We start from the raw sequence: 15,782 nt of genomic DNA on the forward strand, positions 1-15,782 counted from the left end.
ATACATTTCCTCAATTTATTTTAAATTTTGCTGGATAAACTATGGATAAAGTGTGTTCAATGTATATATTTTTTTATAACACTAATCTCTGCTACTAACTCTCTTCAGTCAACGCTGAAGAGGAATTCGGATCACTGTCAGGGACTGAGTTTGCTAGAATGGATCGTTCAAAAATCTAGAAAAAATATTTAGTGAATCTACAAAGCTTCTGAAATTAATATTAACTGTACCTATGGTCAGCAAAAGACGAAAAGTTTTTTTCCACATGAGAAAGAATTGACACTTTCAAGGAATTGAATGTCCCAAGAAAGGTTATCACCGTTGGTTATACTTTCCATCGAAACAGACCTGACAATAAGAATACCAGAGTTCAACCAGCTTGTATTAGACAGATTTACTCCAATCAAAGAGAGGAGAATGAACTTACTAATTAATTAAGGTGGTTAATCGGATAAAATGTTCTGCATTTTTTATTTTCAAAAAACAGAATTTTATTTAATTTAACATGTCACATAGCATTTGCATCTAAAGTTATGCTGATTAGTCAATGAGTCAACTTATATCTTCTGTCTCTTATCGTTCGTACTGCAACACCCGAAACCATAATCCACCGGCCGCCACTGGTAAGCACACACGCGTAGCGCGGACGGCGGTGCGCGGAGCTCCGCTTGACTATGTAACGGACCTTAGGTAGGTGGTCATATTTCAGTAATCGACCAGTGTAGGTCCCTAACGAACAAAAGAACATATATTTCTTTTCATTGGTATGCATTTAAAATTAATATTAAACATCATGGTTCAAAGTATCAAACTACCGGTATTATTGACTGAAAATTATTCTTCAAGTTGATTTTTTAAATTAATTTTATCCATCCACTTTGTATCTACAATTCACATGTTTATTATACGGTCTAATTAAACTTTCAATGTTTATGTTTTAAAATAATATTTCACGTGAATTTGTTTGTAATTCTGTAAAATTTCACTGCAAAATATGGAAATATAGTTATTAATCAAAATAGAAATTTATGTGCTTTCTAGATTTGAGCAGTGTATGTCAATCTGATCGATTTCCACGAAAGTCATACCAAAAACGAAATGATGATCGCTTTTAAAGTAGATATCTTCTCATCAGTTTCCTAGTATAGAACAGGGTTATTAGAAGTAACGGAATTAAAAATGCCTTTTTGTTTTCTGGCCCAAGGACCTAAATAAAGTTTTAGTATGGCGTGCTTTATGAAGAGGAACAAAATACATTTCGACATATCAGCTCCGTTGGCAAAACCGAAAAGCATAATTCAGTGTGTTTCCAAAAGAGAGCTGAAATGCGTTTTGACAAACGTTTCCAAACATCGTTACAAGCTGCAAACAAGGTTGATCAAGTGTAAAACAATAGCTTGAAAGAGCCAACTATGGCAGTTTTGTTACAAAACCTATTGCTCTATAATCTGTAATTTCACTTCACTATCAGAAAATCGGTTTTAGTTCCGGGCTCTGAATGAATTTTCTGAGTAAAACCGCTTTCGTCATATTCTGCACCCGGAAATATAGGCGCATTCCATTTCTGGAACAACAACCCAGTACAACCCATCTGTGCCTAACAGTTCCGTTATCGTTAACAACCTTCTTAGGCAGTGGTGCCCACCCCCCCTTATGTCCATGACGCACCCCCCGCAATTGTCTATCCATAGGTATTCTTCCATGAAAAAAAAACTTTTCGATTAATTTTACCCCCCCCCCCGTCAAACATATTTATATAGATTTTTAACCCCCCCAAATATTTCAATGACGCAGTTTGCGTCATAGCCCCCCTTGTGGGCACCCCTGTCTTAGGAATTGATCAGATCAAATCTGAGTAAATTCAGTCAACTCCTTCATTATCTTATACTTAACAAAAATTATTGTTATTAATAATTTGTGTGTGTTAGAGGAGCTAATACTACAGAATAGTGTAAACAATGTTGAATTCAGACTTTTGTACAAGAGGGGGGGGGAGGCAATAAAAATTTAAGGGTAGGCTCTGTTATAGATTACAGTAGAGCAGCAGAAGTCTGTCGCAAGAAATCTCGCGACTTGTTGTCTGGTGGGTTGCAATAACCAACATATTTCCATTTCTCCCTAACTAACGTTGTAAAGCGTTTGTATGTGTCTGTACCCAATTTTCAAGCTTTTATTTAACTTGGACTTTGTACAAGAACACGGTTTGTTAAATAGAACAATTAGGTTGAGCAAATGAAAAACTAATTATCTTTCCAAAAAAGAACAAAAGTATTTGCTTTTAAGACTTTTATTTCCGAAAAAAGTAAACAGAAAAATAGCAGATATTTCAATGCATGTGTATAGCTTTTCTAGGGGGGTCTTAGCCGCCTTGAATATGCCTGAATTCAACACTGAGTGTAAACCATAAAATACAATAATAAGAAAAAAAGACTACATGATGTGTTATATCCAGAACATGATTTTAAGACTTTATTCAAATAAAATATTTCTTGCAAACATTTACACATAGGGAAAATAAAGTGAATATTTTTCTTTTCAAAATAGTCAGAAGGATATTGTTGGGGCGGCGGATGATGTTGCAACAGGTTCATCAATCGATTCACTGAAACAAAAATAATAAATAAATTACTTTAAGAAACAATCATATGATTTTGTTTTAAAGAATTATTATACAATTGAGATAAATTAACACATATGCTAAGTATGCAGTAGTAAGTAATCAGTTCATTTTCTGGATTTTAAAGAGACTGTAATCTAAACCCTGTTCGGCCTAAGCTCTAAACTGCAATAAACAAAGCCACGTGAAACTAAATCTAGCTGATTTGCTGTTGGCTTACGGATGCTTGTACTCCTCAGCAAAATAGTTCATATGATTTGATTATTACTTTCACTATGAAGCTCCATATAAAACTGCTACATTATTATAAATGACAAAAAATATAATACGGATTATCTAATAATGCTGCAATCAAGTTTGGCTAATGAAACAATAGAAATAAACATTAAGCATGCCCAGCAATTATGGTGCCAATTCAACTGTGAAGGTGTGTTCTGCTTTTAAGTCTAAAAGATGGCTGGCATGAATCCAGGTTCAACGAGTGTTGTGGTGAAACACCAAGGTAAACCTTTACTCACTAAGCAACAATTGATACCAGCGAAATTCAAATATATATATTTTTTAATCTTTCGATTTTTTTTCCTTCTTTTCTGCTGCTGCTGTAAGTATTTGAACAACACGAGACAGTATTGTCAAAATGCACATGTATAATTTGCTCCTCCCCGTGGGGAGTGGGAATGATACATCACTAGCCAATCGTATTTGTGACAAGCGGAAGGTTCAAAATATTTTGTTTATTGGAGTTTAGAGCTTACGCTGAACAGGGAATAGAAACCTATCAAAGTTTTTTCTTTTTTAGTATTAATAGTATATTATATGTGTTTTTTTATAGGCAAGTGCTTAACATGCGTGCTTTGTGCGTGTATTTGTGGAATATAATTATGGACACAATACGGAAATAACATATCAGTCCATACATAACATCGAGCTTAATACTATGACATGCTTGAGACTAAATTCTGATGCGTGGTTTTCGAGAAAATCATCTCCCGTTTTTGCCCATCTCATTTAATCATTTTACATTCACTTTCAATAATCAACCATCTTCATTAGTATTCTGTAATCGTGGAACGTAAAACTAAAAATATCGTTTCATTTAATTACATTTTTTTTATTGCTGGTACCGAATAACGAATACACATAAAGCTGCTAATTTAAGATGATTTTGAGTATGTAATTTAGTAAAGATTGCTGTGTTTTTTTTCGGAGTTTAAGATCTCTTTTATCACCAAGTCTACATGAGACATTGATGAGTATAATTCATTTTCAGTTGGATGGTCTGCGACGTCATAGTTTGCTGCTCGTATTCTCAGTAAATGATACACAGAGAACAAAGAGAAGACAAGAAATCTGGCGTTGAAAAAAGACAGCATTGACAGGAAAAACAATGCATAGTTGATGGCTTTGCAAATACATTATGATTAAGTTCATGACGCGGGTTCATGACTAATCATTTTACGCCAGGGCTGCCAACTTTTCAAACCTGCTCACCTGAACATTCACAGCTTAAGTCCTCCAAATTCAATTTCATTAAATTAGAACCTTATTTCAGTTAAACACATCCATGTATGTTTTTCTTAAATCTATGTTTAGCAATATTTGTTAGAGAAACAAAATACGGTTGATTTGAAACTGTAATTAACATTTATTTCTGAACTGATTTAAACTTACACAATTGTTTTTATTTTTAGCATTTCTCAATACAGCAGGATTTTTTTAGAGTAAAATTCCTTACAGGTTATGTGGAAGTTAATTTTTTTTATCGTTAGTTCAGATTTCAGCAAATTTTCAGACATACAATTTTATTGCATCAGTCTAAACATTTCCTATAATACTAAACGCTCTGTGACTCTCCTGTCATTTCCGTTCCGCCATTTTTTAAAAAAAGTATTCTATACAGCTCCACACGCCGCATGTCCACACTTCGTACAGTTTCTTGATTTTTCTAACAGTATTAGTTATCACTCCATTCACAAATTTATAGTCTACTGTTTGAGTATCTAATAACGATGATAAATACTTAAAAGTAAAAACTGATACCCAGATTTTTCACACAGATCGCACATTGTCTTCACACTGAAGATCGTAACAAAAAAGTATAAACATAAAATAATAAATGGCCCGCGCTTTAGATCAGAAAGAAACAGAGGAGCAAGTAGACCGCACGTGGGGAAACGTCATTCTAAGACTGGCCACCGTGGAGCCACGTAATTCAATACCGGGAAACAAAATTGCTGGTTGCATGGGGGCTAGGCAATTACTATTGGCTTATACAAAGTTACAACTCTGTTCGTATCTTACTTTGTGATTCTGATTTCAGTAGGATAGGCAAATAAGACTATTTTATAAAATTTTATTTATGACCGAATTGTTGCTTTTATCTAATAAAAGAAAAGTAGTGTCAAAATTATTAGTTTACTCGTACATTTTGAATACCAACCCGTATACCCGTATCTGAGTTGTTAAACCCGTACCGTTGGCAGCCTTGTTTTACTCTAGTCCATCTACCTTGTTCCCTCCCCTTCTTTGCTGAACCTGTTCTCACTATCCTGGCTTTCATCGTGAAATCACACTTCTACATCATAGATCGGATATTTCAAAATAGCTGACTTACATGTTAACGTGAGATCCCAAACTCATATGCTTCTACCGAGAATCGGATCTAAGTGTCTCACATCCAAGGCGAGAAGATTTACTATTCAGCCAAATAAAACATTGATAACTATACTATAGGTTAACAAAAAAAAAAAAAAAAAAAAAAAAAAAAAAAAAGTTACTTGTTATTCGTTACTGGTATCCAATTTCCACATTGTGGGAAGTTTTCAGGTACTTGAGGAATTTGGTGCTGTTCTCCAACGTGTACAACTAAACTCATTCCCAGAGTTGAATGAAACAAAACGTGACAGTGGAATAGCCAATAGCCTGCAAGAGAGAGAAAGAGAGGATAGTTATTAATTTAAAATAAGGTCCAATACACTCATGCAGAAGAATTGAAATTTCTAAAAAATCTAATCTGTTAATTTATTAATGCCTTTAATTCATTAATTTGTTAGTCAGGAGACAAAAATATAAACAAATTTATAGCATCGTAACATAGGAATATATATCATGAGGTATGTTCAAAAAGTATTGAATCTTTGGTTGACAAAATACATTTATTGATTTGGAAATTCGAAACACTAATCTACACTTCAAAGTAGTCTCCTTGGTAATGCACACATTTCTCTCAGGGCTCCTGCCACTGTTGGAGAAACTTCTGGAACGCAGTTTTTGGAATAGTGAGCAACCGTGCCGTCGCATTTGGCATGATGTCTTCTCTTGACTCAAATTCAATCCGTTTTAGTGGATTTTCAGCTTGGGAAATAACTAAACGTCACAAGAGCCATGTCAGGTGAATAGGAAGCCAGGCAACACACAGGAATGTTGAGTTTCGCGATGAAAACCTGAATCAAATTTCGCGGACACTTTCCTCATGCAAAAATTCTCGTTCAAAATTGAATGTACCGATCTAATTGAATAGTTTCTGCTTGGGTATTGCCAAGTTTTTGGTAAAATTTGATGCAATGTCACTGCTCAAGTTTTTCTATCACTTTACCAAAATAAATAAATAAATAAATAAATAAATAAATAAATAAATAAAAGAAATCCGACGACCTCTCACTACACGTCTTCACTTGTTGGCCGACTGCCAGCGACTGACATTTTCTGCGGGTGGGATAAAATTTACGACTGCGCATAAGTGTCCCCTCTACATCTACACTGAAGAAAGTATCCCGCGTTTCATTGGTTTGCGCAGAAAACAATAAGGTTCGATACATTTTGAACACACCTCGTATATACATACAGGGTGGACTATTTAACTTGAAACACACTTGCAACTTTTAAACTAAAAAGATCTTAAAATCGCTGAACTTTTGAAGGATGCAAATGCCAACACGGTTTGGAAAGTTGATTTCTTTCAAAAAGGCTATATTTCGTAAAGAAAAATTTAGATAGATATCACAATCACGCAGGGGCGTCATTTCAGACTTCACTTGAGGGAGGCAAGAGCACCACTGACATAAGACTTTCACGTTTTGTATCAGCATATTAGTAGACAATCGATTAAAGTATGTGTATTCCTCAAACTGTTGGAGGGGGGGGCAATTGCCCCGTCCTACTCCCTTAAATGACGCCCCTGCAATCACTTCCATGATTTTCAATAGATATAAAAATCAAAATGCCCTTTACAGCGATTTGATATGTCAAACCGTTCCAGGGATACGATAAACATTGTGAAAGGTTACAACATTGCTTTGTGAAAGTGCAAGTACTCGTATTTCCATTTTTTTTTTTTTTTTTTGAATTTTAGATTTTGGTTGCATTCAATTCCCCACATTTGAATCTACGTGTGTGCAAAAGCTCGTAAACGAAAACCCTATAAAAAACGTGAAAAACTAACTTTTAAAACCTCGTATCGCATATAAAATAATGTAAAAGCAGAACGGTTTTTTTGCTCTCCTGAAATGTAATATTGCAAGAATTTATTGTAATTAGCACTACCAAACTAATACTGTAATGTTATAGAAGCAAAACAAAGTAACAATCATTTTAAAATTTCCCACTAAATACGCCATTTTAAGCAGTATAGCAATCTCTACTAACTAACTAACTAACTAACTCTATAGCCTATGGAACCCGAAGTTTCAATGCCGCGTTCACAAAAGCTCTCCACTGACTTCTATTCTTAGCCAATTGGATCCATTTTCTACCTTGTATTCCTATGTCTGCGAGATCCATCTTAATATTGTCCTCCCATCTGTGTCTAGGTCTTCCTAATGGTAGTTTTCCGGTTGGTCTTCCAGTTAAGATTTTGAAAGCGTTCCAACTTTCTTTCATCCTGGCTACATGACCTGCCCACCTGAGCCTCCTAGATTTGATGACCCTAACAATGTTGGGTAAACCGTATAAGTTATGTAGTTCCTCGTTATGAAGTTTCCTCCATTCCCCATTCTCGTTTCTCTTGGGTTCGAATATTCGTCTCAGGATCTTGTTCTCAAATACTTTCAGTCTATGTTCTTCCCTCAGAGTAAGTGTCCATGTTTCCAGCGGCGCAAATCTGCCTTCAGCATTGGGGGCACAAGTAAGACCATGTCTTTCTTTTCTTTTTCTTTTTTGTTAAGCGATGCTCAAAATATTTGTGAAGTTGAAAAACAATCCTGTGGAGGACCAGGGAGCAGAGTTGTCTTCAACATTGGAAGGCGGGCAGATTTGAGGCTTATTCTGGGAGGACATCAATTTCATCTCAATTTCCTTTGTAGCAATCGGAAAGAAATCACTTTTTTTCCCCTCCAAAAAACACATTTCAAATCGGATTATTTTGGGACATTCCCTCCAGTTCCAAGATTGGAGGGGACATGTTCCCCTCATCCCCCGGGATTTGCGCCAATGCATGTTTGGAAACCGTACAGAACAACAGGCATGATTATCGTTTTATATATTTTAAGCTTCATCTAGCAATCTCTATTAACGGGTTTTATATATCAGGAACGATTTAATACCCCAACAATTGCTTTAAATGGCATTATGATCTTTTACGTCTATTGAAAACCAATTACTTGACTGAATGAGGTGTTCAACTAAGTATTATTTTCAAAATGAATTCTTTATATATATATATATATATATATATATATATATATATATATATATATATATATATATATATCTTTATAACTGTTTTTATTAGAAATGTGTGATATCATGATCATAGTGTCTTACAGTAAGGTATTTTGAATACACATTTCCAATATACTTTTATTTATCACTTGTGTTAAGTTATAGAGGCCTCCAAAATTTGGATGTTCATGATTCTGTAGAGTCTTTCACATGCAACACGTGGTATTGTTAATTTTTAACATGTAAATTTGCATTATTTAATAATCTGAGGAAACGTTATTTGCAAAAAATATAACTTTATGTTTGGCTGGCAACACTGTTAATCTGACAGTATTACAGAGCATGTCAAGAGTTTTTGCTTATCAATATTTGTACTGTACAAAATTTCAGGGTTTTTCATTTATTAGTTGAAAAGTTACAAGGGTATCTTAAGATAACTGGTGCACCCTTTAATTTTACCAGATTGGAGTCTAACTTACTTATAGTGTAACCACTCTCGAATGAGTTGAGAGATAGCATAAGTCCATCCATTTGCTTTTGGGGGCAGGAGAAAAAAAACAATCATATCACATTTATCTTATTATAAGAGTAATTATAAGAATTTGCACCTGGAATGCTGAATCCAGGATAAGCACAATGTTTAACCTACCAGGATTATCTGCCTTGAATCTGATAATGGTGTAGCCTTTGTTTGGAATAGATACTGTGTCTTTCTTTGGAGGATTAGAAAAGTTTCTCTTCAATTTTCCTCCGGCATCCATCTCTCTGATTTTCTGGATATTCACAGAAGCATTCTCTGAAAGTCTTTCCATACCAACCACATAGAAATTGTATCCGTGAAGGTGGAAAGGATGGCTTTCATCTCCTCCACTACCTACAATACAAACGTTATTGTATACCATCTAATCAAATCGCACTTACACACAAAAAACATACGTATGATCTGATTTTAAAGGTATTTACATTCTTACTGCGATATACTCTGTCGACAGAAATTTTGTTGATTAAACAGGGTGTCTACTGACTTTCATTTTCAAAATTCTAGTATATTTCCAGTAGGCCTATATTCAATATAATTATCAGCAAAATTCCAATACCTAATACAATGATTTTTTAAAGTTCTTTAGAAATAATCAAACTCTTGATGATTTCAGGTTTGTAATTGTTTTACCATCAAAGGAATATTTTTAATAAATTTAGTTAGAATTGATTTTTTTAAAAAATATATTGATTTTTTAAACACTTTTAAATTGTCTGCCAACCCCCTCACAGCCCTCCACTCACCCATTGCTTTAAATATCTAATTACAACATGTATATAACTCTTGCTTTGGAAGAATTTACAATTCAATGGATACAAAATTGTTTCTAAGACTATTAACACAATTACAAAAAAGGATTATTACAAATTACCAGTTTCAAGACTTTTCCCATATGTGATGAAAATTCCAGTAAAATTCCAGTATTTCCAGTACGAAAATTAAATTCCAGCATAATTCAAGTATTTCCAGTATCAGTAGACACCCTATTAAAGTTACATTATATCTGTATATTTTGCTACAAGTGAAGAGGATTTAACTAGGTAAGTTTCCCGATAACGAAGAAAGTCGTACTTCATTGCTTTCTAAATGCAATGTTTTTATGATTATAAACACACAATGCAGCATTTACAACATAACTAGTCATAATTTACTTTTTTCATAATTTACCACCTCAACCACCTCATAATTTACTTCCTTATGTTTCAGATTAACATTTAATAAGAAATTTGATCTATGTATTTTTTTTTTCAAATCGCGATTAGAGAAAAGGCTTTGAAGATCTATCTGAAACTCAGCTTTGCAGGCACATAACTCGGAAAACAAAGACTTGCACAACATGATATTTAATATTTGTATTAAGCTTGCCAAAGTCTAATACTGTAATAAGTTCCGTTAATGTTGGACGAGTTTAATGAATATATAGGTTACTATCCTTGTGATTGATTAAAAATAATAATGAAAGACTACAATCTTCCATTTTGTTTTTTCTTTCAAATAACAATTCTATTATTGTTCAAGCAAACAATAAAGAGTATTGAAATTTCAGTGTTACTTTAAATTTGCTAAATACTTGCACAAAATAATACAAAAGAGTAAACTTTAATGAGTTGATTGAGTTTAACGTCCCGTTCAGCAGCGAGGCTATACGAGACGTGGATCTACTGATTAACGTGGAATCCGAACCACATGAGCTCCCGCCGGGAATCGAACCCGGGTCTCCCACGCCAAAGGTGCGTACGCTAACCGCTTAGCAGTAAACTTTAATATTGGAATATAAAGAACATGTGGCGATTAATAACACAAGATGATATCAGACAGGTGGTCCCTTCTGGAATTGCGGTAAGCAATCAGGCTTTTGTTAAAAGTTTCAATAACATTTGCGCTTAAACGGACGTCAATTGCTGCGCTAGTGGTGTTACGAGGGTGGGGTGAAAAGTTCTCGGACTGACAATGAAAGACTGCGAATTTCAGTTCAAAAATGATTTTATTTTTTCGACATAATCTCCCTTAACTTCAATACACTTGGTCCAGCGTTTCTCCATCAGTTAGGGATGAGCACGAGTCGAGACATGTCTCGAATCTCGACTCGACTCGACTCGAATTCGAGTCGAGATTCGAGTCGAGACACACTTTGTAAAATTCGAGACGAGTCGAGTCAAACGTATTTCTCGACTCGAATTTTCGAGTCGAGTCGAGACAGCTGGTAAAAATCTCGACTCGACTCGAATGTCTCGAAAATTTTTCTATAATTTTTAATATTTTGAAGAAAGTACTCGCTCAGAAACACTCGGCACGAGAATTTATCAAACTGCAGGACTTGTCAGGTGTTCGAGGAGTGCTGTGGTGATTGTCTTCAACAAGTGGCGAAACCAAGGGGAAAGAAGACATCCAAATGTCGAGGGGTTGGGCGCCCCCCACCTCATTACAGATGTCGAACGTCGTAGGCTGGGCAGACTGGTAAAACAGAACAGGCAGCGAACTGCGTCGGAACTAAGATCAGAGTTTAATGCTGGGCAAAGTACAAGTGTGTCTGAACTAGTGTTGTCAAATTTCCGGAAATTTTGAACCTGTTTTTTTAAAAAAACGTTTTCTTTTTCGATTTTCCGGAAAAATTGAAAAAAAAAAAATAAATATGTTTGTATTAGGTTAATTTTACTAGTAATGATATCTCTTTTTTTTCAAACACGCGAAAAATGAAGTTCAAAAATTTCAATATTGCGAATATTAAAAAATAGCACTCGAAAATAAAACTATTCCAATTATTATCTATATATTAAAATACTAGATTTACGCGTATATGTTTCTCCTCACAGAAAAGTTTATATGTTTGTCTCCAATCCTTTCAACAATGAGATCTCGAACCCACAAGTGCTGGAAACGTGTCGTTTTCATTTGTCGATTCCAAATTTTGTGTAAATTGTGCAGTTCTAATTTAATATTTTTATTAAAAAAAAAACATGGCCATTAGTTCTTTATTACATTTATAGGGGTACACTAGAATTACTGTGGGGGCGCGGTGGCTCAGTGGTAGGGCGTTCACCTCCGGTGCTTGGGGCCCTGGTTCGATCCCAGATCGCGCCGTTTGGACTTTGTGGTGGACAAACACCATGCTCGTGGGTTTTCTCGGGGTTCTCCCGTTTCCTCTCACTTTCTTCATTCCACCATTTCATTCATTTCTCATCATCACCGTCTCCTTTAGCCTAACCGGCATAACCGTGGGACGAAAAATCAAGATTTCATTTCACTAGAAGTACTGAAATTTTTGAAAAAGTAAAGCATCATACTCTACGAGTTATATATTCCAACATCACATAGTTGTATATAGGGGTTGTATGTCTGACAGGCGTTTGTTTCATGGCCAAATAATAATGAAAACGAAGGATAACCATTTCACCAGTCTAAGATTAATCTTCATTGTTTGGAGAGGTTTCTTTTCAATAAACACCGTTTATCACTGACATAATTAATTGTGTGTGTAATTTATTTACTTATTAAATAATGCATGCAAATGTATGCATACACGATATGGGCATTCAGTAAATGGATACTTGAAAATATGAATTCAATTATCTATACAAGCCGGCTACGATTCTTTTGTTAGCCAGCTACGGGTGCAGTCCAAACTACTCTTTGGATTGAGTTTCTTACCGGATGTGTAGCCTACCGAAGGACCACACAGATGTTATCGAAGCTATTGGGCTATTGTTTTTTTTTGTATGCTTTGGCAGAAATTTCTGTAGATATCGAAGCCCGCCAGTGAAGCCATATCTAGCATCTTGATGCTAGATCTAGCATAATTCACTCCCATTTAGCATCTAGCTCTTGACTTTAGCATCTTGGCAAACTGTCATTCTTTCCTCTGGAGAACAGAAAAAGAACGAAAATTTAGATGGCTCACTGACCGTTGGGAATTATCCCTTAGTTGAAGCGATGGTTGGAGTAATAAAACCACTTAGTATTTCGCTGTTGTATTGTTGAATTCACAGAAATGTTCAAAAATAACCAAAACGTGACTCTGCACAAGATGTTTACTTACCCATAGTTTTATTATTGTCAACTGAACCCTGAGTGTCGGGAATGTTTCTGTCCCTTCTCACTTTACAACTTGAGAGGGGAGGGGGTATGATCGTCAGAGTACACCGCTAAAAGAAATGCTTCAGTGCTGCGTCGGAAGCGGCATGTTTTGTATATATTTCTTAAAATGTTATCCATTCATAAAGTATAAATTCCCCCTTCCTCCCCTGATTCTCTTCCAATACAGAGAACCGACTCTTTAAATGAAGAAAGAACCCTGAACCCTCCCGAAAATGCAAAAATGAATGATGCGTACAAATAACAAATCTGTGGATGAATCAAATAATGCAGATACATGAGGAGATGATAACGAAGATAACAGTGCTTGATGCAGTGCAGTCCACCACATGTAAATATATTTGAAGTGTTCATATTCGTGTATGTGTACGTGTATATGTGCTTGTTTCTGAGTATTTATATGCGCGTGTGTCTTGTAATTGTTACATTAATATCCACTGGATTAAGTGAAAGTATAAAATGGATTTGATGACTGCCAAATTGACGTCACCTTGGTAAGATTATAGTTTAGCGTTGTTTTCAGGAGCAAAGCTCTACAAGACGTGAGCGTACAGTTTAACGTCGGATTTGAAACACATGAGCTTCTACCATGAATCAAAACTCGTTCGAGAAATGCGCATACGCTAACCACATAGGAACGGGGAGGTTAACATTTAGTAATATGTATATTAAGTTGTAAAATTATATTCGTTTAATTTTCACTAATACCTGTATAATCTTCACAATGTAAAGCCTTCGCTAGGCACGTTATCTTGTTTAAAAACAAAAAGCCTATCTCTTATGTTTCCGTCTCGGGGTTGGACTGCGGGATGATAGAAATCCGAAAGAGATGTTTTTATTATATTTTGTACAGTAGATCTGCTCCTTCATAATCTCCGTGTTTGATAAGAATTTATCACCCTGGCTCACAAAAATATATACGTAATATAGGAAACCATGCACATTAAATGCCAGACTAATATAGCAAACATTGAAGATGCCCCCCTAAAAAATTTTCTTCGGCCGCCCATGTCTGGAGGTACACAATTTCGCAACTCAGTGGATACGATGTGGATGTATTCAAAGCCCACTGATTTACCCATCATATTTAAATGTTATAAAAATATTCTCAGTGAATACTAACCTGAGGAGAATTATTTTTTTAAAATTCGATCGCAAAAGTTTTTTTTTTCACCAGGTCTTGGTAATCGTCCGGCACGAAAACAAGTTTCTACAAGTGTTTCCCCAGCAAATTTTTTGAGAAAGGGGTCCTCGAGGAGTGTTATTTAGGGGGGAAATTCCTACGTTTGTTATATACATATATATAGATATAAATATAGATATACTGTGTATATATATAAAGATAAGTAGGAGGGGGTCTTAAAAATTAGTGGGAAAGATAATATGAAAATCTGGCATAATTTGCAAGAATCTAAAATGAAATCTTTGAGTTTTACGTCCCACGGTTATGCCGGTTAGGCTAAAGGAGACGGTGATGATGAGTAATGAATGAAATGGTGGAATGAAGAAAGTGGGAGGAAACGGGAGAACCCCGAGAAAACCCACGAGCACGGTGTTTGTCCACCACAAGGTTCACTTGGCGGGGGCTGGGATCGAACCCGGGACCTCAAGCACCAGAGGTGAACGCTCTACCACTGAGCCACCGTGCCCCCCTATTGCAAGAATCTAGTCTAATATAAAAAAATAAATTGTCTGTTTGTGTTTGTCTGTTTGTATGCGGCCTGGGGACCAAACGAGTGGACCGAGAGTTAACAAATTTTGGTCAGGGATACCTTGGCCCAGGCCTCAGATCAAGACGAATCTTTTTTTTTTTAATTCGAACCAGGGGTTCTCAGGGGGCGCTTACAGGGACATGTAAAAGTGGTAGAAAATGGCCGATATTACTGTCGAATTCATAGTTTTCGCGGTCGCTGAAATCAATGGTGAAACTCTGATCACATTAACTTCCAAATACACCCTATTCGGGCCGGGGGTCACCGGGGGGTCGGATACCGAGACAAGTAAAAGTAATCCAAAATGACCGATATTAGTGTTAAATCCAAATTTTTGACGGTCGCTGAAATCAATGGTGACAATTCCATTAGCGATGATTTGCAAATTCAGCTACAATTGCATGCGGGCCGGGAGTCAGCGGGGGGGGGGGATACCGAGACATGTAAAAGTAATCCAAAATGACCGATATTAGTGTCAAATCCATAGTTTTCGCGGTCGCTAACATCGATGGTGACACTTCCATTTGCGATGATTTGCAAATTCAGCTATAATTGAATGTGGGCCGGGAGTCAGCAGGGGGATACTGAGACGTGCAAAAATAATCCAAAATGACCGATATTAGTGTCAATTCCATAGTTTTCGAGGCCGCTGAGATCAATGGTGATACTTTCATTAGCGAGGACTTGCAAATTTAGCTACAATTTTATGCGGGCCGGGAGTTAGTGGGGTCTCAGGGAGACGGTATCCGCCCCCCGGTGACCCCTGGCCCGAATAGGGTGAATTTGGAAGTTAATGCGATCAAAGTTTCACCATTGATTTCAGCGACCGCGAAAACTGTGAATTCTACAGTAATATCGGCCATTTCCTACTACTTTTACATGTCCCTGTAAACGCCTCCCTGAGACCCCCTGGTTGGATTCCGAGACATGTAAAAGTAATCCAAAATGATCGATATTAGTGTCAGATTCATAGTTTTTGCGGTCGCAGAAATGAATGGTAATACTTCAACAGGCGTTGTCTTCCAAATACTGCCCCCATGCGAAGGATGGGTATATTCAGCTGTCTAATATAAATAAAACAAAAGAGTTTGTTTGTGTGTTTGTCTGTCTGTGTGCGGCCTGGGGACCAGACGAGTGGACCGAGAGTTACCAAATTTTGGTC

The 15,782-nt window shown here is 36.1% G+C and overlaps 1 protein-coding gene across 1 annotated transcript in view; it reads right to left on the reverse strand.

Annotated features, from left to right (window-relative positions):
- Positions 1–2,438: 2,438 nt before the first annotated feature.
- LOC145694596 (multicopper oxidase 3-like) overlaps positions 2,439–15,782 on the reverse strand; it is a 110,372-nt gene continuing 97,028 nt past the window's right edge. Inside the window, exons 10-12 of the mRNA XM_081770966.1 lie at positions 8,925–9,149; positions 5,395–5,539; positions 2,439–2,602 (exon numbers count right to left, since the gene is read on the reverse strand). Of these exons, the coding sequence (XP_081627092.1) occupies positions 2,545–2,602; positions 5,395–5,539; positions 8,925–9,149 (428 nt within the window). The 3' untranslated portion in view covers positions 2,439–2,544. The remainder of the gene's footprint in view (positions 2,603–5,394; positions 5,540–8,924; positions 9,150–15,782) is intronic.

This window comes from Thermobia domestica, chromosome 9, assembly GCF_964235325.1.
Source record: "Thermobia domestica chromosome 9, izTheDome1.hap1.1, whole genome shotgun sequence".
Classification (NCBI taxonomy): domain Eukaryota; kingdom Metazoa; phylum Arthropoda; class Insecta; order Zygentoma; family Lepismatidae; genus Thermobia; species Thermobia domestica.